The sequence below is a fragment of the Rhinolophus sinicus genome, chromosome 16, assembly GCF_057876585.1.
Source record: "Rhinolophus sinicus isolate RSI-liver-muscle chromosome 16, RSI-T2T, whole genome shotgun sequence".
Lineage (NCBI taxonomy): Eukaryota > Metazoa > Chordata > Mammalia > Chiroptera > Rhinolophidae > Rhinolophus > Rhinolophus sinicus.
In genome coordinates, this window is record NC_142516.1 from 74,667,160 (window position 1) to 74,692,592 (window position 25,433).

The window sequence follows — 25,433 nt, forward strand, 5'->3', positions numbered from 1 at the left end:
GCTCTTGCCACTGATGTGGCCCATTGGCTGCATAGGAAATTACAGCACGCTGGAAGCCGAACCATGTGGCAGGTGAGCAGACGCTGGGGCCTGCCTTTGAAATGGCAGGAGATAGCAGATGCCTGCTATGACTGTGCCGTCTGTGCCCAGGACAGCCCCCAAAGGCGGAGGCTCCCCTGGGAGACACAGCAGATTACGCGAGGGAGGGTGCCCCTCACTCGCTGGCAAGTGGATTACATTGGACCCCTGCCTAAGGCCCACAATGCGATATATGCATTTACAGCAGTGGACACTGCTACGGGGTTGATGTTTGCTTGGCCCTGTCCGGCTGCGGATCAGCGGCATACAGTGGTCGCCCTTACACGGCTGTGCGCCCTCTATGGGCGCCCCCAAGTCATTGAAAGTGACAGGGGTACCCATTTTACGGGGCAAGAAGTGCAGCGCTGGGCTGCCAGGATGGACGTGCAATGGTTGTTTCACACCCCGTACAATCCACAAGCAGCTGGCATGATTGAACGTTATAATGGTCTTTTGAAGCAAGGTCTCCGGGTGTCAAAACACCCTCCCACGATGCGTGACTGGGCCTCGCGTCTATGGGACGTCCTGAGAGTCCTGAATGAGAGACCACGGAAGGGAGGGCCCGCGCCAGTAGAAGCTCTGCTACATCGAATGGCCCCTCCCATTCAATTACAAGTTACCACCAGTGAGACTCTGTTAAAGCCAGGCTACGGCAGAAATGGGAACATTTTGCTGCCAGCACCCACATGCTTGAAAGCAGGGGAACGGCAGCAATGGACTTGGCCCTGGCAGGTCAAAAGCCCCCACTGTCGGTGGTTGGGTCTGATAGCCCCATGGGGGGCCGGTTTGACTCATGATTTGCAAGTGACGCCAGGGGTGGTGGCTGAGTGGCCACCACAAGTGACTGTAGTATACAGAGGTCCGGATACCGGGATGATTTTGCGAGGAAACTATGTGCTCTCACTATGGCCTATTATGGGGTCCCCTGTTCTGTTACATGCTATGATGTCTCTACTGCACTGCACATTTTCTCCTGTACTGAGAAGGGTGACTTTAGCTTGAAGTTATCACACATTTATCACATTTTACATTTTCTTCATTGTGTGAATTCTGTACTCCAAGAGATTCAATCTTTGACAGAAAGCTTTCATTTTTTCACTACAGTCAGTATTTTCCACAGTAGAAGTGCTGACAATTGAGTTCCTACAGAATATTTGCTACCATGTTTCCCCAAAAATATGACCTATCCAGACCATCAGCTCTAATGCATTCTTTGGAGTGAAAATTAATATAAGACCGGGTCTTATATTATTTTTTGTTCCAAAACACACATTAGAGCTGATAATCCAGGTGGTCTTATTTTCGGGGAAACATGGTATATTCATTACGTTCACAATGTTTCTTTCCCCACAGAGTTTTCTGATGTCCGCTAAACTTATCCTTAGTGGCTGAAAGACTGTCTTATACATTTCAAGGGTTTCCTTCCAGTGTAAGTTCTGAAAGGACACAAACTGAATGTTTCTGTCCTCCCCGAATTCATCTGTTGAAATCTAAACCCAAAGGTGCTGGGATATGGAGGTGGAGGCCTTTGAAGGTGATGAAGTCATTAGGACAGAGTCCTTATTAAAGAGGCCCTGACGAGTTCCCTTTCCCCTTCGATCATGTGGGGCAGCCTGCAGGGTCTCTGGTCCCGATCCCCACATAAGAACGCAGACCATGGTGAGGCCAAAACGGAACACCCACGGAGCCATAGATAGGGGAGTCATAGCACTATATTCTCGCTGGCGGCTGGGTTGGAGAAACAAGAAACAGGAGCCACACAATCCGCAACCCGCTGTCCACTTGTCTCTGCCAACCAACCTCACTCGCTAGCTGCAATCTGCTCTTGCTAGCTCAGCCACCATCTTCTTGCTAGCCCCGATTTTTCTGCTAGCATAGCCACAGCAGTTATATTAGTGGCCAATGGCTCACTGGTTACAGCTGACAGCCAACTAGCCACAGCTGATGGCCATCCAGTCACAGTTGATGGTCATTTACTACCTGAGCCAGCAACTTTCCACATGACGCCGAGAGCCTGGAAACTGCACTCCTGGCTCTGTCCCCACACAATACTAAAGAAAAAAAGATTTTACTGCTTGTCAAATATGACTACCAACTTTGGCCTGTAATGATTTGAATCAAATACAGTTTGTAACAGCTCAAGGACTCATCCCTAGGATGACATTAAGCCCCCTTAAAGTGCCTGCCCAAGAAAATCAAGTCAGCCAAATAATTTTTTGTTACAGCCAACACCTGAAGTTAGGGAACCTGTCTCCCAGTCTCTGTGAGGGGGTAGGAACCCAATTTCAATAAGTACCTGTTAGCAAACTCAGATGGATTTTACAAGGACCGATTCCTCTCTGCTTTTGTGCTTTTCTACTTACCCTGGCTCTACTAAGCCCCAGCCCACCCTCCCTCTCTTTCCTCATTTTCCCTTTTAAACTCCCAGAAACCTCTGTATAAATCAAAGTAGAGTTCGGTTCATTCTGGACTATTTTCTCTACTGCAATTGTATATTACCAATTAAATCTGTACTCTCCATTTTGTGTCCAATTTTGTTTACCTTTGACAAATAAAAGGATAGTATCTATAAGTAGCAGGACTTACCTCAGGAAAGATTTTTAAAAAAAAGCAAGTAACAGTCATACGTAATAATCAAACTATACACAACCCAATATAAGAACATAGTTATCACGCAAGTGGTTCACATCCCAGAAAAAAAAAAAATCCTATTTAAACGCAATGTGAGCATCTTCTGGTGTTATTAGCAAGTTGGGCTGTGGTCATTGTGGGGACAGAGCCCCAGAAAGTAGTTTACAGGCTCTCGGCCTCACGTGGAGGAGTGCTGGCTCGGGTAGTAGATGGCCATCAGCTGTGGCTGATTGACCGTCAGCTGTAGCCAGTTAGCCAATTAGCCGCTAATATAACTGCTGCGGCTACAGAGGAGAGGGGAGGAGAGTGAAAGAGAGTCGTCGGTGGGTTGCAGACAAAAGGGACAGCAGGTCGCACGTCCAGTGAACCCAGCCTCCAGTGAGACTGTAGTGGTATGACTCCCCTACCTATGGCTCCGTGGGTGTTCCTTTTTGGCCTCACCATATCCTGCGTTCTTGTATGGGGAGCGGGACCAGAGACCCTGCAGGCCTCCCCATTGACGAACATGTAGGTTTATGAATGCCGTAAATTTTATGAATCTGTGGTATCAATAGATAGTAAAATTCATGCTAAGTTTCTGTTTTAGGGGTTGATTTTAAAAGTCTGGAATGGATTAATCCACTTTTTATTACTTTCTGTGGGAAAACCAGGCCGCGGTTTTCGAACGTTTCAGAACTTGAAAGGTCTTCCGGAACGAATTATGTTCGAAAACCCAGGTACCACTGTATCACTGCCTTTGAAGTACTCCCCTTCGGAGGCTATTCTCCTATGCCAGCGCCTAGTCTACCCATCAAAGCAATTTTGGAAATCTTTTTTTGGAATGGCCATCAAAGCTGTTTTCATACTACACTTGATGTCCTGAATGTCATCAAAATGTCTTCCTTTCACTATTTCCTTTATCTTAGGGTAAAGAAAGAAGTCCTTGGGGGCCCGACCAGATGAGTAGGGAGGGATTTCCAATACAATTATTTATTTACTGGCTAAAAACTCCCTCACCAGCAGTGCCCTATGATCTGGTATATTGTTGTGATGGCAGAGCCATGAATTGTTGGAAGAAAGGTCAGATGATGGAACTGTTTTCACGAAGCCTTTTCAGCACTTCCAAATAGTCAACTTGGTTAATTGTTTGTCCAGGTGGTACAAATTCATGAGCCACAATCTCACTGAATTCAAAGAAGGGTAGCAACATTGTTGCAACAATTCACGAAATAATTGTCCATCCTTCTTTTCGAAAGATCATCTGGTATTTGTCTTTCTTATTTCACTTTGCGTAATGCCCTCGAGGTCCTTAAATTGGTCTCCTCTATTTTCCTAAATGAAACTTTCTCCGCTCTTGCACAGCACTGTGTCTGATGGCCAAGTCTCATGATGCGTATGACCTCCAGGACTTACCCGTATCTCTTCGTGTCTCTTCGTTGGTTCTTTTACCCTAGCGAGAACTCCAAGAGGGTGTGTGTACCCTAGAGAGTGCTCAGGACAGTTCACTAGGGCACAGGAAAAGATGACAGGAAGCCTAGTTATAAAACTATCTAAAAGACAAGTCACTAAACTTTATGATTCGTATATTAACTGACAGTCTGTGGTATATAATTTAGAAATAGATACAAGTACATCCGGGCACAAGAATAGAATTTGTTCCAATTATGTGAGTACCCTCACAGTGTAAGACAATGATAGGCCATCATAGGCGTCCTTTATAAAATTTTCTTTTAAATTCTTAACAATAATTCTGATAGAAATTAGTTTGCAAAGGTATTTGCCATGTCACTGGTTTCTGAACCCTTGTGATTGAGTAAGAAATATGCTGTTACAGGCCTCAGTGTCCTTCAGGGACGTGACTGTGGAGTTCACCCAGAAGGAGTGGCAGTACTTGGGCCCTGCTCAGCGGGCCCTCTACAGAGATGTGATGCTGGAGATCTACAGCCACCTCGTCTCCGTGGGTGAGCAGACCTGACCACCTGACTCCCTCTGAATGCAATTCCATTTTCCTTCTCTCCTTCATATTGAAATTACTTTTATTGGGGGGTAATTAACAGAAATTAAATGTCACTAATGTTTAGTGTATAATTTGCTGAGTTTGGAAATGTTTATAGGTGATTACTACCGCCAAAATAATGATATAAAATACTTTTGTCACCCCAAAAACTTTCCTTGTAGCTCTTTGCAGTTATATTTCTCTCCCTTTCCCTTTCCCTGTCAAGCACTGGTGTATTTTAGTCCCAATACTTTTGCCTTTTTAGAATTTTATGTACATCGTACATTATATACATATTTTTCTTGCTTCTTTTACTTGCCTCTTTCTTATGTTTTATTAAATTATTGACGTGACATTGGTTAATAAAGTGATAGAGGTTTCAAGTGTACCGGTCTATGATGCATAATTTGTATATTGGTTTGTGTGTTCACCACCCAAAGTCAAATCTGCTTCTATCAGCAGATATTTGACTCTTCATTTACACATTTTCTTCTAGCCTTTCCCTCTGGTAAACACCATACTGTGATCTGTCAATGAGTTTTTGTTTGTTTGTCTTTGTTTTTTGTTTTCAGTTTCATATCCCACATATGAATGAAATCATATGGTTCTAGACTTTTTCCGTCTCACTTGCACTTTGCTTAGCATGACAATCTGAAGAGCCATTCATGTTGTTGCAAATGACAGTATTGCATCTTTTGTCATGGCCAAGTAATCTGTTGTATGTACGTACTACATCTTCTTTATCCAATCATCTATTGAAGGATGGTCTGTTTGTTTCAACGTCTTGACCACTGTGAATAATGCTGCAGTAAACATAAGGGTACATAAATCTTTATGGATAAATGTTTTCAGATTTTTTTGGGTAGACAGTGAGAAGAGAGATTGGTGGGTCACATGGTAATTGTATTCTTAATTTTTTGAGCGACCTCCATACTGTTTTCCATAGTGGCTGTTCCAATTTGCATTTCCACCAGCAGTGTATGAGTGTTCCTTTTTGCCCCACAGTCTCTCCAACACTTTTGATGACTTGTCTTGTTGATAATACCTATTCACACTGGTGTGAGATGGTATCGCACTACGGTTTTGATTTGTATTTCCCTGTAGCTAGTAAAGTTGAGCATCTTTTCCATCTCTCTGGTGGCCGTTTATATGTCTTCTTGGGATGAATGTCTGTTTCGGGCCTCTGCCCATTTTTTTTTGGAGGGCGCAGTTCACAGTGGACCCATACGGGGATCGAACCAGCAACCTGGGTGTTACTAGCACTGTGCCTTAACCAATTGAGCTAACTGGCCACCCCATAATTGGATTGTTTAATTTTTGTCGTTGTTGAGTTACGTGTGTTCCTTATATATTTTGTATTTGGCCCCTGTATGGTAGGCGTTGCAAATATCTTGTCTGATTCGGTTGGTTTCCTCTTTGTTTTATTGAGGGTTTTTTTGCTGTGGAAAAGCTTTTGAGTTTGATAATAGTCCCGTTCATTTATTTTTGTTTTTACTTCCCTTGCCTTTGAGATCAAACTCATAAAATCCTCTGTGAGACCAAGTTCCATGAGTTTAATACCAATGGTTTTTTCCATGTATTTTATTTTTTCATGTCTTGCATTTAGGTCTTTGATCCAGTTTTAGTGAGTTTTGGTGTACGGTGACAGATATTATAGCAATCTACTTTCCTTCTTTTGCATGTGGCTTTCCAATTTTCCCAGCGCCATTTACTGAAGAGGCTTTCTTTGCTTAATGGTATGTTTTTGGCTCCTTTATTGAAAATTGTTTGCCCGTATATATGTGGGTTTATTTATAGGCTCTCATTTCTGTTCCATTGTTCTGTGTGTCTGTTTTTCTGCCAATACCATGTGGTTTTGATTATTGTCTCTTTGTAGTATAATTTTAAGTCAGAAGGTATGACCTTCCAGCATTGTTCTTTTTTTCATGATTGCTTGGCTAATCAGGATCTTTTGTGGTTCCATACAAATCTGATGATTTTTTCATTATATTTCTTTGAAAAAATGCCATTGGGGTTTTGATGGAGATTGCATGAAGTCATCATATTGCTTTGGGTAATGTGGGCATTTAACTGTTGATCTTCCAATCCATGGAAGAATTTCTCTCCAATTCTTTGTTTCACGTAGCGTTTGAGATTCAGGCATGCTTTTGTGTATGTCACCATTCTTTTTATTTCTAGGTAGCATTTCTTTGCATGTGTACACCACCATTTGTCATCCTTATACCAGTTGATAGACATGTAGGGTTTTCCTTATTTGTGTTGTTAGGAATAGAGCTGCAGTATGCATTTAAGTACAAGTTTTGTTCAGACATTTGTTTTCATTTGTCTTGTGTAAATATTCCGAAGTGTGGTATTATTGTTCTTATGGTCACTTTATGAACCTGCCCAGTGTTTCCAAAGTGGCTGTGCTGGTTTGCCTGCCCATTAGCAGTGTCTGATAGTTATGGTTGCTCTACATTCTCACCAACATTGGAGATGGGTTGGAGGTCATTATGGTTTTTTGTTTTTGTTTTTAATAAACAACAAATGATCGTTTCTCACAATAGTGGAGGGTGGAAGTCCAGGATCATGGGGTAGACTCCATGTCTGGTGGAGACCCACTTCTGGGTTGCAGGCTGCCAGCATCTCACTGTGTGCTCACATGGTTTCCATTACTTAGTTTTTGTTTTGTTTCTTTTACAATCATAAATGAAATATTTAAAATAAGATGAAGAGAGCAGTTAAAATTGTGGGAGTAGAAATCATTTTTCATTTTAGTCTATTCCTTTCTACATTTCCATATTTTTGAAGCCCAATAAATGTTGTTTTTGAATGTACCTGTGACTTTTAACCATTAGTGCTTTCTTTTTTTTTTTTTCTACAACTTTGTGCCGTAATGAATTTTCTGGATGTGCACAAAGAACTGGAATTTATGTAATAAACAGCTGGCAAATACATTTTACATATCACATAACTGCATATTAAATACCTGCATATTAAATAACTGTGTGCTTTGATCACTTTTATCTTGGAGCATGATTAAATGTGGTTTTTTTTTTTTGTTTTTTTTTTAAAGATTCTAGTAGATGTTTTTGTTTCTTACTGGATTTTCATTTGTGTTTTCCTGATGACTAATGAAGTTGAACATCTTTTCAAATACTTTTTGGTCATCCATATATTTTGTTTCTTGAAGTCTGTTAAAATATTTAGCCCATTTTTCAAGACTGTTTTAAAGAGTTACATTGAATTGACAGAGTTCTTTATATAATCTTTATGCATGATTAAATAAATCTTTTGCTAAGTTTTCTGCCTATCTGTTGTTTTTTGTTCTTAACAGTGTCTTGGAACAGCAGAATTTTTTGTTTTTTTAAGATATCGTTTGTTTCTGTTCATGTTATTTTCATCATTTGTTATATTTCATGGTTTTTGTGTCTTTTTAAATATTTTTTTGCGAAATCCAAGGTCACTAAAATTTCCTCCCTTGTTTTCTTGAAGATATTTTATCATTTTACATGTAGGACTTTGATTCACTGCCAGTGACTTTTTTAATGTGCTGTGAAATAAGAGTTGTGGTTCACTTTTTGTATACCTGTGTCTAGTTATACCATTTGCTGGAAGGATTATTAGTTTTCCATTGAACTGGCTTGGGTTCTTTGTCAAACACAAATTGACCATATATCCGTAGTTCTGTTTGTGGACTCTATTCTGTTTAATGGTTCTGTGAGTCTGATACGCACCTTGTTGATTATGTAGCTTTTTGGAAAGTTACCAAATAAGGAGGATTTAGTCCTCCAAATACGGTTTTCATTTGAATATTATTTTGATTATTATACATTCTTTGTCATTTCCATATAATTTTTAGAATTTCGAATCAATTTCTTCAAGACTTTTGCTTGGAATTCTGGTTGATACAGTCTTGAGTCTTCAGAATGGTCTGGGAAGGATTTACGTATTAATAATATGCGATTTTCTGATACATTAAGTGCTGGTGTATCTCTCCCTTTTATTTAGGTCTTTACCGTTTTTGTTTGCAATGAGTTGTAGCTCTGTGTATATTTTACACATATTTTGTTAAATATATTTTATGAAGTTGATGATACTGTAAATAGCATCTAATTTACAACTACAAATTCCAATTGTTTGTTGGACGTGCATAGAAATCCAGTTGATTTATTTATATTCTTTGTGTTTTGTAACTTTATTATTCTTATTGTAGCAGATCTTTTGGAGCTTTTCAAGGATGTTTTATATGAACAGTTATGTTATCTGAATAAAGATATGTTACTTCTTCATTTTTAAACTATACGCCTTTTATTTCTTTTTGTTTTGTCACTGGCTAAGACCACTAATGTAACATTGAATACAAGTGGTGACAGAATATACTCATGTGTTGTTTCTAATCTTAGAAGTAAAGCATTCATTCTTCACCATGACGTAATTAATTAACTGAATCAATTGTTAGTTTTTAAAACTGACCTTTATCAGTTTCAGGAAGTTCTCTTATCTGTTGAAAGCTTTTTTTTTTCAAATCATTGATAATTACCATTCAGTTTGTGACACATTCTTTATTGAGGCAGTCACATGTTTTTTCTCTTGTTTTTAATTATGTTCTGAATTACATTGATTTTTCAATGTTCAACCAACCTTGAATTCCCTGGATAAACAGTATTTTTGGTATTCCTGGATTTGGTTCACTAACGTTTTAAGGATTTTTCAACCTATATATTTTAAGGCTATTTTCAGATGTAACATCTCAAGACAAGTTGTCATGGTAATACTTACAAATTGAGTTCACCAATTTGTATTATTTTCTAGAAGACATTGAATAGAACTGGTATTGTTTCTTAAATATGATGTTGACTGTATGATTTTTATAAATTTTCTTTATCAAATTGAGGAAATTCTCTGTCCTAGTTAAGTTAGAGAACTTTATCATGAATGGGGTTTAATTTCCTTCTTTCTCGTTATTTGGGCTTCATTTGTTCTTTTTCTAATTTCTTGACATAGAAGCTCGATTATTGACTTGAGAGTGTTCCTGTTTTCTAATGTAAGCATTTAGTGGTATCAATTTTTATCTCAGCACTGTTTTAGGTACCTCCCACAAATTTTGATATGTCTTATTTTCATTTCATTTTGTTTAGTGTATTTTTTTTTTTAATTTTTGAGACTTCCTCTTTGAAATACTATTTACAAATGTGTTGTTTAACTTCCAAATCATTGGAGATTTTTGTAAAACTTTCTGTTGCTGTTTTTTAGTTTGATTTCATTGTGGTCAGAGAATACGCTTTAGTTCATTTTTATTAAACTTCTTTTTTGTTGTTTTTTTAATGTCCCAGGATAATGGCGATCTCAGTACATATTCTGTAGGGTTTTGAAAAGTATGTGTATTCTGCTGTTACTGTGTTTCTATACATGTCTATGAGAGCATGTTGATTGATGGTTTTGTTAAGTTGTGTATCTGCTTGTTTTTTGTCTAGTTCTATCAGTTGCTAGAAGGGGATGTTGAAGGGTCTGATTATAATTATGGATTTATCAACTTCTCTTTAAATCTCTTATTTTTTGCTTCATATATTTTGAATCTCTGTTGTTGCTATATACATGTTTCATATTGACATGTCATTTGGTGGATTGTTCCTTTAATCATTATGTACTGTCCTTCTCTTTCTCTCTTAATATTCTTTTCTGTTCAGGTTACTTTATATGATAGTAATATAGACCCTCAGCATTTTCTTTTCTTTAAATGTATGCACTGTATACTTTTTTGGTGTATTACGTTTAAACTTGCCTACATCATTACTTTGAAGTGAGTTCCTTGTAGACAGTATATAGTCAGATTGTTTGTAAATCCATCTGATTGTGTTTTACAAGTTGTCTTTAGATCTTTTGCATTTGACGTAATTATTGATATTGTTAGGGCTTAAGTCTGCTGTTTATTGTTTTCTTCTATTTCATTTTTTCTTTCCTGTGGGCTACCTCAGAATTTTATGGAATTCCATTTTGATCTGCCCATAGTGTCTTTGAGGTTTTGTATAGTTCTTTTTAGAGCTTTCTCTAGGAATTCCATTTTATATAACTTATCACAGGCTGCTAATGTTCATATTTTATTAGTTTGAGTGAAGTGTGCCTCCTTTTACCTTCCTTAATTTATAATGTAACTTTGTCAAACATTTTCTCTCCACATACTCATAACTATATCAGACAGTTATAATGCTGCTTCCACCATGAAGGAGTTTAGAAAACGTAAGAGAAGGAATGCGTGTTGGATATACCGTAGTCCCCCCTCATCCCTGGTTGTGCTTTCCATGGTTTTAGTTACCTGCGGTCAACCGAGGTCTGCAAAAAGTTCAATGGAAAAATTCCAGAAATAAACAATAAGTTTTAACTTGTGCGTTATTCTGAGTAAGTAGTGTGATGAAATCTTGGCTGTTCTGTGTGGGACATAAGTCATTCCTTTGTCTAGTGTCTCCACACTGTTTGCTACTGTCACTTAGTAGCCATCTGGGTTATGAGATCGACTGTCAGGGTGTTACAGTGTTTGTGTTCGAGTCATCCTTGTTTTACTTCATAATGACCTAAAGCGCAAGAGTAGTGGCTGGCAATTCGGACATACCAAAGAGAAGCCGTAAAGTGCTTCGTTTAAGTGAAATCCATACTGGGGCTCAAATTACAGTTAACACGGGGATTCCTGTGACTTTTAACAGGATGCTTTCTGTAAGGGCAGGTGTTGTATAGAGGACAAATAGTTATGCTTCACCTGAACCATTGGAATGATTGCCTTAACCAACCTCACTGTGGTGACACAGCACCCATTGTAGTGCATCATGGACCTAGTGACCCAAGAAAGGTAATGAAATTACATGTCTGACACTTACGCTTCATTAGCTGGACAAATGTAACTCAGTGAACCCACCCCTCAGTTACGCCATTGCACACAGTCTTTGCAGGCGAGATCTTAACCACATCCAACTTTCAGGAGCACAGATAGGATTATTACATTGATGACATGCTCCTCTGAGGAGATGCATTTGACACAGTCATTCAGGACATACAGATACTCATAAAAGAGCTCACGAAACATAGTGCGTCATTGTCCCATCCTTAGTACAAAGCCGCACCTCCTCAGTTAAATTCCTGAGAATTTTTTCGTCTGTTGAGGGACAGCTGTATTCCTGACATTCATGACATAGCTCTTAGCACTCTCCATATCCTCAACGTTACCAATACCTGTAGTTTTTTTTTCTTCCTTTGGTTTTTGGTGACAACATATTCCTTTTAAAAAATTTTATAATATTAGTCACAAATCATCCACTTTGAATGGTGTTTCCTACAACCAAACGCTGTATAATGTGCCTAAATTATTATGTAAGAGGCACTTTTATCACTAAGAGACTCTTACTATAGAGGCTTTAGCAACCTCTTCTCATGCCTCTTGGACTTTCTGGACCACCCATGCTTCACATAAAATGCCCATGAGCCTCCGATGCAGGAAAGTGCCCCCATTATCATGTGACATGCCATTGGAGCAGCATTGTGGACTGCACGCTTGCCTTTCCTGGAAATAGATACATGTCCTGACTCTGACTTTCAGTACCGAGCTGAACGGTGTGCTTTGTGTCCTAGAAGCAGTGTCCGTCAACCTCGGGATGGCCAGTGAGACCTCCTGGCTGAAGTGCAAGTGGTGTTTACAAGACAGATACATACGAGCTCCCTGGCACATCCCACATGCAGCAGGAGGGGGCCTGGCCTGCCCTGTGCTCAGTCCGTGGGTAGATGGTGCAGTGCTGGAGGAGGTCATCCTTATTCCAGACCTCTTGACCCCCTAGGTAACCCCTTGGGATCAACTGAACGAACAGCAGAAGGAGTTCCCTCATTTTGCGGATGGCAGTGCCACTGTGACTCATAACGGATCTCCCTGGAGAACTGCTTCTTTTCCTCCTTTACCTGGGATTTCTGTGATCAAGTCTGGACCCAAGATAGTACAACTGGCCAAACTTCAAGCACTCATCTTGCTATTTGAGGATGTGCTAACCAATATTGGTCCCATCTGCACCGTTTTACAGACATTTCAGCTATTGCCAATGAACTGACTGTGTGGTTCATCCAATGACAATGACAATTTCCTCTCCAGTTTAGTCCCCTTTGGGGGAAAGACTCTGGACATCTTGCCTCCCCGATACCCAAACATATAAATCACGGTTACACGTGAGTCTAGCCTTACTAAAGACATGATACAAGGCGTCATTAAGATACTCCTTTGAAGTTCTTGATGTCATAGATGATGACCAAAGCGTTTAATGTCACTTCTCAAAATACTGGGCTGAAAAATAGTAGTGGGCTCTTGAACAAAAACCTTTTACTTTCTTTACACCTCACGCTGCAGTCCTCATAGAGTGCCATATTAGCTAATGAGTTCAAATCCAATTAACGGTAACATGGCACCTCTCAGTCATCAAACATCAGATGTGATTGTAATGGAGTCTGACTCCATTATTGATGTTTGACTTCTAACAGCCCTTCTTCGAATTCTTGCTACGTAAGATATTTTCATTTGTGAATCAATCTTCCCTCCTTTCCTTCCTTCCTTCCTTCCTTCCGTCCTTCCTTCCTTCCTTCCTTCCTTCCTTCCTTCTTTACTTCCTTCCTTTCTTCCTGCCTTCCTTTTCTTCCTTCCTTCCTTCCTTCCTTCCTTCCTTCCTTCCTTCCTTCCTTCCTTCCCTCCCTCCCTCCCTCCCTCCCTCCCTCCCTCCCTCCCTTATTCTCTCCCTCTCTCTATCCTTTTATCTGGATAACTTTTTGTAGCATAATTGATCCAGTTGGAACCTCAAGTACAATAGTGAATAGAGGTGTTCAGAATGAACATCCTGTCTTCTAATATTAGGTGGAAGCTCCAGGTTCTGATCATGAACTGTGATGCTAGCTGTGGGGTTTTCTTAGATACCCGTTATCAGATGGAAGAAGTTCCATTCTGTTCTTAGTTTGTTCAGCATTTTTATCATGAAAGAGTGTTGAGTTTTGTCATAATGCTTTTTCTGTCTATGAAGATGATCGTGTGGTTTGTAATCTATTGATACGGTGAATGACATTGCTGGATTTTTGGATGTTACACCAGCCTTGCATACTTGGGATAAGTCTTACTTGGTCATGGTGTATAATACAGTGAATGTGTTTCTAGATTCAGTTTGCTAGTATTTTGATGGGGATTTTTGCATCTGTATTCGTAAGAGATATTGGGATGTAGTTTTTTTGTGATGTCTTTATCTGTTTTTGGCATCAGGGTAATGATGGCCTCATTCAATGAGGTAGGAAGTGTTCCCTTTTCTGTCATTTGCAAGAGTTTGTGAAGAATTGGTATTATTGGTTCTTTAAATGTTTGGTAGAATTCAGCTGTAAATCCTATGGGCATAAGCTTTTCTTTGTGGGTAGTGTTTTGGTTACTGATTCAATCTCTTGTGATAACTCTAGAGTTTCTAGTTTTTCTTGACATAGTTTCTATAGTCTGTGTCTTTCCAGGAATTTTCCCTTTTATTAAGTTATCTAATATATTGCTGTACAATAGTTCATAATATTCCTTTATACTCATTTTTTATTTCTTTATAGTCAATAGCAATGTCATCTCCTTCATTACTGATTTGAATAATTTGCGTTCTCCCTTTATTCTCTGGTTAATCTAGGTAAAGATTTGTCAGTTCTGCTGATATTTTCAAAGAACCAACTGTGGTTACTTTGATTTTGTACCTTTCTTTCATGAATTTCTAATCCAGTCTTTATTGTTTGTTTCCTTTCCTTGTTTTAGGTTTAGTTTGCCCTTGTTTTCCTTTGCATGAAGATGTGAGGGTTAGGTTGTTGATTTGAGATCTTCTTTCTTAATACTCTTGAACCTTGAACAACATGAGTTTGAACTGCATGGGTCCCCTTCTCCACATATGTTTTTTCAATAAATATACAGCTGGCCCTGCACATCCCTGGGTTTTGCATTTACAGATTCAACCAACTGTAGATTGAAAACAGTATTTTCAGTCTGTGGTTAGCAGCCCATGGATGCGGAGGGCAGACGGGATGCATTGTTTTATGTTATTTTATATAAGGGACTTGAGCAGCTGTAGATGTTAGTCCCCATGGGATGGGATCGTCCTGGAGCCAACTTCCCATGTATACGAGTTATGACTGAGTTTTTCGGGAGTCAGAATTTATATGTGGATTTTCACCTGCTCACAGGTCGGCACCCCAACACCTGCATTGTTGAAGAGTCAACTCTAAAGGTGTTTGTAGTCATAAATTTCCCTCTAAAAACTGATTTTGCTTCATACTACAAGGTTTGGTATATTGTGCCTTCTCTTTCTGTCATCAAAAAGTATTTTCAATTTCCTTTGTAATTTCCTCTTCGATGTATTATATATTTAGGAGACTGGTGTTTAATTTTTACGTATTCGCGTATTGTCCGAATTTCGTTCAATTACTGGTTTGTGATTTCATTCCATTGGGCCTGAAAAGATACTTTGTATTATTTGTATAGTTTTAAATTTATTGAAGTTTGTTTTGTGCCTAATAAATAGCACATCATGGAGACTGTTTTATGTGCATTTTAGAAAAATGTGAATTGTGCTCCTGTTGTGTGGCGTGTGTTGTATATATACGTCTGTTAGGTTTAGTTGGCTGATAGTTCTGTTGAAATCCTCTATTTTGTGTCTAGCTTTTCTCTCCATATTGAGTGTGACAGTGAAGTCTCCAACTATAACTGTTTAATAGTTTATTTTTCTTTTCACTTGCCAGTTTTAATTTTATGTATTTTGGGGCTCAATTGTTGGATGTGTATATGTTTATAATTGTTACAATATCTTCATGATGGATTTACCCTTTTGTCATTATCAATATTAATATCTTTTTATCTCTAATAACATTTTTTACAGTCTATTTTGTTTCATATTATTATAGCTTTCCTATGGTTGCTGTTTGCATGGAATATCTCTTGCCACCCTCTTACTTTCAACATCTTTGTATCTTTGAATTTAATGTGTATGTCCTTACACCGCATATAGTTGAATATGATTGGAGCTTGTTGTTTTTCTTTTTTTTCCCTAGTCAATCTGACAGGCTCTGCTTTTTGTCTGGATTGTTTAGTTTGCGCACATGTAATATCATTTCGTATACGGTTGGATATTTGTACGCCATTTTGCATTTTGTTTTCTACATGTTTCGTGTTTTTCTCGTCTATTTCTCTGCTATTTTGTAGTGTAAATATTTTTTCATGTAACATTTTAGTTTATTTAATGATTTTATTCACAACATTTTTTAGAGTTCATTTAATTAGTTATTCCTTTAGTGTTTACCACATACACCTGCATTTACCAGATCTACATCAAGTTATCTCAACTTAATCTTAGAGATGTATAGACAGGTTCTTCTTATGTAAATTTATTCTTTCTACACTCTCTTTTGTGGTATTGCTAGGGTTCATTTTTTGTTACATATGTTAGTATGCTGTTAATTTTTGTTTCTCTTCATTTTTTTATTGTGCATTTGAGTTACCATTTGGTATTATTTCCTTATTCTAGTATAGCTTGACTCCCTGCTACCGCTTTTATGGTTTTATTGGAAAGATAAAAACACATGTGTGTGTGTGTGTGTATGTGTGTTAGAAACCCAATGTTGCACACATGTACTCATTGTTGTATACAATTACTTTTCAAATCAGTCAAGACAAATTTCTTTACTGTATCTTGTCATGCGAGTCTACTAGGAGGAAACATCTCTCAATTTTTGTTCATCTGGAAATATTTTCACTTCACCTTTACCTTTAAAAGGTCATTTTTTTTTTTTTTCTTGGATTCTTCGGTGATAGTCCTTTTCTTTGAGTAGTTAAGAGTATATCATCACCCCACTACCTTCTGCCCTTTATGGTTCTGATGAGGAATATTACTGAGGAATCTTTGCCTCTCTACTCTGGAAACAGAAGCTTCCCACTTCTGTGTGTGCCTTGGTGATTTTTCATTCTACTTTTTTGTGGTAACTGCCCACCCCTAGGAAGTTTCTTCACGTGTGACCCAAGTTAGTATCCAATCAAAAATTGAAAGGACCCTTTTGTAGATCTCCATAGCTCCTTCTGTCTCTCTCGCACTGTAGCTACTAAACATGAACGTTTATTAGGATTTAATGTTATTTAGGCTTGTGATTTAGGGGTTTAAGAAGATGTCCTTTGAGCAGCTGAAAATATTTCTGTTTTACACCTCCCCTTAGAGGTGGTCAAGTGAATATTGTTTCTGTGCCATTCTTAAAGCCGCATCTTCCTAAACATTTAGAATCATCAAAGCCCATGAAGTGAAACCATCTCCTAAATTATTTCCCATTTACAGGGTATTGTTCTATAAAACCAGAAGTGATCTTCCAGTTGGAACAAGAAGACCCATTGTTAGTGGTGGACAAATTTCTAAATGGGAGTTATCCAGGTGAGTTTTAGAATACTGGTAGAAGGTATCCCTGGAAAACTAAATCCAAACTGGGATCAGTTCAACATTGGGCACCTTTGGAAGTTTAGATACGAGTAGATCCAATAAAATGTGGGTATGGCGGGTGTAATTTAAAGGATACAACGTTACCTGTTTTTATCTTTTCAATGAGGCGACAGTCTATCATTTATACCTAACCAAATAATCAGTTTTTATTTAACCAATGTAAAGTTAAGTATAGAGGAAGATTATAATGCCAACTAAAATGGAAGTTCAAAGCATGGCAAGAGAGAGAGAAGAGATACAAGGTCTGACAGTTAAGTTCATGAATTTGCCACCATGTGCTTACATTGGCAGCACTGTACAAACAGCTCACCAAGGTTTCATAATCTTGGTACATCAGTGCCTCGCAACCGTGTTTGTGTCGACGTGTGGTGGTGTCTTGCTGAGTGTCGTACATTGTTGTTGTGTGTTTTTGTGTGCTGTCACAAGAATGTGTGAGCTAGAATTACAGCAATGAACAAACACTGAATTTCTTGTTAAACTTGGCAAGAGGGGAAGTAAAGTCAGAGACATGTTAGTCCAAGTTTATGAGGACAATATCATGAAGAAAACAGCAGCGTACAAATGGATTCAACGTTTTTCTGAGAGGAGAGAACGCATCACTGATGAAGAGAAGTCAGGTTGGCCAGTCACAAACAGAACTGATGAAAACATTGTAAAGATTCGTTGAATTGTGCGTCAAAATCATTGGCTGACTATGAGTAGTATATCAGACCAAGCAAACATTGATAGAGAAACAGTCAAGAAAATCTTAACTGAAAATCTTGGCATGAGAAAGGTGTGTTCAAAAATGGTCCTGACGGACCTCTTGCATCGCAGCAGTGCACAAGCTGACACCACACTGTCTCTTGAGGGAGTTTTTAGCCAATAAACAAATAAGTGTATCAGAACACCCTTCTTATTCACGTTATCTGGACCTTGGTGACTTCTTTCTTTACCTGAGATGAAGGAAATATTGAAAGGAAGACATTTTGATGACATTCAGGACATCAAGGGTAATATGACAGCTTTGATGGCCATTCCAGACAAAGAGTTCCAAAATTGCTTTGAAGGGTAGCCTTGGCTCTGGCGTCAGTGCATAGCATCCCAAGGGGAGTACTTTGAAGGTCGTTGGTGATATTCAGTGATGAGGTATGTAGCACTTTTTTAGGATGAGTTTACGAACTTAATTCTCCGATCTTGGATATACACCACTCGGATTTCAAACAAGATACAGTGGACGGCAACTGTGATTCTAGGTCAAGAGTTGGTAAGTTATGTTACTTGAGCTAAATGCAGCTAGCTATGTGTTGTTATAAATAACAAGTTTTTTTAATACATTGTTTGTGTATTGGTTATGGCTGGTTTTGTGGTACAATAAAATGGCTGAATAGTTGTGACCGATATGATATGGCCTACGATGACTAAAATATTCACCATTGTGCCCTGTACATAAAACGTTGGTTGACCCCTGCTCTAGATACTAATCGCATGTTTTATGACATGCTAATAAACATTGATATGTGTTTTTTAAGCTCTGTACTCTGAAAATATAGTATAAGCTTTCTCTGAAGAGTCAGTGGAGTAACAAAGCATAATTTTATTTTGGGTTAGAAGAAAACATTAAGTTCATAATGTAATATAATTTAATAGAACTAGAAATTACAGACAGTATGAGAATAAAATACCCCATATTTAAATTAAAAATACATGTAACTTTTGGAAAATCTGTTTGGTTGAGGGGTCATCTGATTTATAAAAGTATAAAATATATTCGTGAACCTGTATGCGGATGTCTCTGGTAACTCAGTAAAGCTGTTATATTAGAGTTTATTATAACAAAAGGTTACAGATAAAATCAGCAATGGAAACGTCACACAGGGCAGAATCCAAGAGAGACTCAATGCATAATTATTTTCTTCCTCTGTTGGAGTTATATGGAAAGTGCTTAATTCTGCCAGCAGTGATGTATGACAGCACACATGAAGTATTGTCACGCAGAGAAATTTACCTGAGCTTTGGTGTCCAAGGTTCTTATGTGGGTCGGTCATGTGGGTCTGGACCACCTGCATGATTGACTTCATTTACTCAGCATGTAACCCGTCCAGGGATGCCCAAGGCCCCAACCATAAATCCCAGTGTTAGCCTGAGCTATTCATTGTGGCCCAAGCCCCCAGGTATGTAAAGACACTATTATCAGGTAGGATGTTCCACGGGCTTACAAGTCATCACCCACGACTTTGTCAGAGTGCAGTCATTTCTTTGGAATGTGCAGCCTGTGAAAACACCAAACCTGCTGAGATTACCCTTTACTGTGCACAATTTTGGGTATGAGTAAAGCATCTCTTAATGGAAAGTTTGAAGAACAAGGAATTTTGAGAAAACATAAGCAAAACAGAAGTAATTACTTAAAAAAATATATAAGTGGATTAATTAGAAAAGTGTAATAGTATAAATTAAATAAAAGCCAAAATATGGTTCTTGGAATGAAAAGAATAAATAGAATTCATATAGTAATTATCCTATGATGGTAATCATCAGAATGCATTGTATAAGAAGTTACAATGGAAATGTGCTTAGAAATACATCTGCACAAAATATGGAAATGTTTGAAAATCTTTAAGCAACATGAAGTTGAAGTAAATGGAGGATATACCATGTTCGTAGACTGGGATACTATAAAATTCTGAATTCTTATCCATGTTGTATAAACATACCTGAACAATGGGATGGTGTAGGATCTTTTCTAACAGGTACTAAAGATATATTGTAAATCTCTTGTAAATACTTCAGAATGGTACTGGCATGGGGATAATTACAGAGCTTTGAAACAGAGTAGAGAGTCCAGAAACAAATGCATGCTCTAATGACAACTGATCCATGAACCGGATGACAGTGTAGAAAGCTGCAAAAGATATTTACATGAAAAGTGGCATTTTGTTCCAGCTTTATACCCTACCATAAAACTCAATTTGCTGTGGGTTCATACGGAAGGCATTTATGTGCATTTGATTTGGTTTCCATGTTCTAAAAGCTGGGAAGGTACAGAGTAATGAATGGGAGACACTTTCTATATACATTCCTCACATATGTGTTGTTTCTTTGAAGAATTCAGATCTTGTGATCACTTTCTAACTCTGTCCTTCCACGGCACCCTATTTATAGCGGCTCTCTTCTTCTCCAGCAGTCAGTCCATCTATGCCCTTGTTTTATTTTTTTTCCTAAGCACTCATCAGCTCTTCTAACTTCTCAAATAATATTTCAGAATCTCTACTTTTGTGTCCCATTTGAAAACTTCATAGGCCCATACTCCCTCCCATACGTTGTTTGCTTCCCGTGGTGGTGCTAATCATGATTCCCGAGCTCAGTCCCTCCTTGGATTTGATTGTACTTTTGTCTCTGCTTCCCTGAATGGTTATTCACATTTCATTGGCCTGGTATAACCTTGTATCCCTAGTACCTCAATCACAAGAAGGAATAGGAATAGGCATACAATGGATATTTGAGTGAATAAATTTTGTGTCCTAGTCTCTTCTCCTAATTTTTCTCTGAGCTCTGTCCTCTCTATCTGCTCTTTCTGTCCAGCAACTCCCTCCATACTTGTGTTCTCCATCCCCGTAATTCAGACCTTTATATCTCATCCTGATGACCTCATTTAAGGCGGCTGTACCTCATTGTTATGGTGTCTTTATTTCAAATATGACCAACAGAAGATGAAAATTTTTTCTCACAACTCACATCCTTGTTTTCCACTTGCATAGTATTTTGTTGAATTTGAAACCTGATCTTAAGGTTCTCACAGCTGGTAGATATCAGGTATGTTGAAAAGTGTATGGAAAGCAGAGTTAAATTTGGGAAAGTGTTAAAACTGATTTTTAGAACATGAGTGAGCATATTGAAAAGGTGATACTTAGGATTTGCTGGTAAAAAAAGTTTACTTTTTGAACAACAGTAGTAAAGTCTAAAGTGTGAAAGCCAGAATAGAGCAGTGAATCCCATTCAGGTGGAAAGATACCGTTTCCTCCAGTCACTTTTAAACTTCTTGGGCATTTGTGTTCCTAAGAATGACACCCAGGAGAATCAGAACTTGTGTTTTAGGAATATGTCTTTAGATATGAGGAAACTTGTTACATTATAAACTAATTTTGGTATTGATGTGTAGAATGAGAAAGGGAAACGTCCAGATGGGACATGTGGACTGATGAGTATCCTATCTTTTTAATCTGTATTTGCTAGTTTAAGAACCTAGATTTTGATAATCTCCTGAATCCAAACCCTTTCTCTTCTGTAACCCCTAAGAATACTGAATCATGACTTTTTGGGGGTGGGAAGGTGTGTTCTTGGTGAATTCATAGCATTCTCTCTGATTTGTTTTGTCTGCAAGACCCATGTTTTTTAAAACCCTTATGTTCCAAGTTCATCCTTCCATTCCTTTATACCCAAGATCAAAATGCCAAACTGTACAATAGTCACCTCCAATTTCTTTTCCCTTTTTCTCTTACACCAAGCCTCCTGCGTCCCAAGAAAGGAAAATATACTTAATATGTACTTGGAAGGCTTACCAAGAAATAAAAATGTGAAATATATAGTGGGGCATATATCTGTATAGTTTCTACATTAAGAATGTTAAATTTCATAATGAATTTTTTAACTTTCTCATTTTTAGAAGACTGCCAACTTGATCTTTTTGAGAAGAGCCAGGAAAACCAAGACAAGTATTTATGTCAAGTTTCATTCACCACCAACAGACCATTGACTGCAGAGCAAGAGAAAGTTTCAGGAAAACCATGTAATCTGGGCACAGACATGGTTCCTTCAAGAAAAGTGATCTCTATATGTGACAGTATAGGGCCTACATACTTAGATCTCTACCTGTTGGCTCCTCATAATGACTCAGAAAAGAAGATTGATGACTGTAGTGCATCTCATTCCTATGCTAGAAATGAGAGAAGAGATACTGGAGAGAAATCTTCTGATTACTGTCAAAATGTGGAAACTTTTAGTTACGTGCCGGAATTTTCTTTGTGGCAGTCTTTTGAATGTAATGAACGTGGTAGTGCTTTGCAAGATAAACCTGTCTTCATTACACGGAATAGTGCTTACACAAAAGCGAGGTCTTGTTATAAATTTGGAAGAAAGCTATGTGATGAATCAGCCCTTGTTTGTCCAAGTATTCACACAGAGAAGAGTCACTGTGAATTTCATGAGGATAAATGTAATAAAATTGGGAACAAATTCAGGAGGGTTGCTCAACTTCAGAGAGCTGATACAAAAGAGAAAACTTTTGGTCCAAAAGCACAGTTCAGAGAATATCAGAGAACTCACACTGGAGTGCAACCACTTGAGTGTGGGGAAAACTTCAACTACAACTCAGCCACTAACGTACAAAACAAGACTCACACAGTAGAGCTATCTTGTGGTAATAATACACGTAAGAAAACTTTCACTTCTCAGTCAGCCATTGATATACAGCAGAGACCTCAAGCGAGTGAAGAACAGTTTGAGTGTAATGAATGTCAAAAATCCTTCTCTAAGAGGTCAATCCTTATTTTACATCGAAGAAGTCACACAGGTGAAAAAATTTATGCATGTAGTGAATGTGAGAAAGCTTTTTCCCGGAAATTTACCCTAGTTGTACATCAGCGAACTCACACACTAGAGAAACTGTATAAATGTAATGAGTGTGGAAAAGCTGTCACCTGCTTGTCACTCCTCAGAGAACATCAGAGAACTCACACAGGGGAAAAACCCTATCAATGTAATGAATGTGGTAAAAGTTATACCCAGAAGTCAAGCCTTGGAAAACATCAGCGAACTCACACAGGGGAGAAACCTTATAAATGTAATGAGTGTGGAAAAGCTGTCACCTGCTTGTCACTCCTCAGAGAACATCAGAGAACTCACACAGGGGAAAAACCCTATCAATGTAATGAATGTGGTAAAAGTTATACCCAGAAGTCAAGCCTTGGAAAACATCAGCGAACTCACACAGGGGAGAAACCTTATAAATGTAATGAGTGTGAAAAAGCTTTCACCTGCATGTCATACCTCAGAGAACATCAAGGAACTCACACGGGTGAAAAACCCTATGAGTGTACTGAATGTGGGAAAACGTTCAGGCGCAAAATAGTCCTTGAAGTACATCAGAGAATTCACACAGGGGAGAAACCCTATCAATGTAAGCAATGTGGTAAAACTTTCAGTCAGAAGATAGGTCTTGCAGAACATCATAGAACTCACTCAGGGGAGAAACCCTATCAATGTAATGAATGTGGGAAAGCTTTGATATCCATGTCAAGCCTCACAAAACATCAGAGAACTCACACTGGGGAGAAACCCTATCAATGTAATGAATGTGGTAAAACTTTCAGCCAGAAGTCACATCTTGGAAGACATCAGAGAACTCACACGGGAAAAATGTCATCAATGTAATGAATGTGGAAAAACTTTCAGCCAGAAGATAGGTCTTGCAGAACATCATAGAACTCACTCAGGGGAGAAACCCTATCAATGTAATGAATGTGGAACAACTTTCAGGCAGAGGTCAAACTTTGGAAAACATCAGAGTACTCACAAGAGAGAAACCCTGTGAATCTGGAAGAGTTTCATGTTCATGTCATATCTCAAAGGGCATGACATAATTTTTGCAGACAAAAAAAACCCTATGTATGAATTTTGGTAAAATTTTTCTTTGGAAGTCAGCCATCATAATACATCAGCGATTGCATGCAGGGAAGAAATGCTATGAATGTAACTAATGCAGAAAAGCTGTTGTTTGCATGAAGACTCTCATCCTGTATATTTTTTGCTGTTGCTTTCCCTTCATTGATGATGGAAGAGTAGCACATGGAAGGTGTCGTAGTTCAAGAATTACTGTGTGGAACTCTTTCCTTCTGAAAGTATGACTTTTGCAAGGAAGAAAAATCTTGTTCTCTGCTGAGCTGTTAAAGGTTTGGATCTACTTGTTACTTTCCTGTCTTAGACATCACTCAGCTATCACAAACTATGACTGTGTAAAGTCACAAGTTACTATGTATCAGAAGAGTCAAATAGAGAAATCCCCTGACAATATCCTGAATGATCAGTAGCTATTAACCTTAGCTCTTCTGTATTGTTAATCATGTAAATTACATGATTTGTTTGATGTTTTCTTATGATTACGTTTAGATTGTGTATCTTTTGTAGGAAAACAAAAGAAGTATTGAGGTTTTTCTCCGTACATCACACCAGGACACAGATACTTTAACATGGTCCCAAAAATGGTGACATGACATTGGATTATTTGGTTAATGTGGTAGCTTGCATATTTCTTCACAAAAAAAGTCTTAAGTGTCTTGAGATACATTCGGACGATACCTGTCTTTGTATTCATCAAGCTTTCACAAATTTTAGCGTTTGTTTCTAATCATCGCCCAAATCAATTTTTATCATAGTTGCAAAACCATGCTACTTTTCCCAGTATTCCTTCCAGTATGTCCTCATCATGGTATGAAACAGTTCTCCTTTTTCCAGAATTTCATATTTATGCTTGTATACACTCAAATTCTTGCTTCACGCAGTACGATATATTCTTGAATGCATGTTGTTAGTTTTATTTTGTTTTGATGGTCAAATCATCTGTGATAAAGCCAGCTTATGTTCATTCAGATTGGCTCCTGTGTCCAATATTAATGTTTCTTATATCTGTATGGTTTTACCAGACCATCCTTTTACTTATTCTGATTATGATAATGTATAATGTGATTTTGTAATAGTTTGCATTATAAAGCCAGTACTTTATTTATATTTTTTGGAAAAATGTTAAGCCTTTTCTAAAATATTTAGAATATTATACCTCTTTAAATACATATTTAAAAATTCCGTTTGGAATAAGATTTCATTTCATCTCAGGTATCCACAAGGTAGGACCAACTTAACCAACTGACTGAGGCACAGTCCTAGTGGTATGGGACTCAGTCTTTCTCTCTTTCCCTCTTTGCTGGCACATGTCCAGAGGATACCTCCCAAGACCACATCCTCCGCAAGAGATTGTTATCTGAGCCCTAAACATGTCTCCTCCCTGCCTTATGGATCTGCACTGGAGATAATGAGGCCCTGAGCATTAGTGTCTTTTTATTATGGCCTTGATGCCTTGGAGGGCCTCTTTATTTATAGGGTATTGATTGATTCTGGGGAGAGGTGTTGAGGAGTCTTTGAGTTTTGACGGTGGGTTGTCTTTGGATCCTATTGAGAGCAGTTGGAGATACTGCCCAGAAGGAGGTGCCTGGGGAGGAAGCTAGAGAGAC

The 25,433-nt window shown here is 38.3% G+C and overlaps 1 protein-coding gene across 1 annotated transcript; it reads left to right on the forward strand.

Annotated features, from left to right (window-relative positions):
* The first annotated feature begins 4,495 nt into the window (after nucleotides 1-4,495).
* LOC148755030 (uncharacterized) lies at nucleotides 4,496-25,008 on the forward strand. Its single transcript, XM_088792870.1, is given in 4 exon segments — nucleotides 4,496-4,649; nucleotides 17,014-17,106; nucleotides 21,815-23,567; nucleotides 23,569-25,008. Coding segments are annotated over 4 exon segments (2,157 nt in total). The 5' UTR covers nucleotides 4,496-4,510; the 3' UTR covers nucleotides 23,741-25,008.
* Nucleotides 25,009-25,433: the final 425 nt, after the last annotated feature.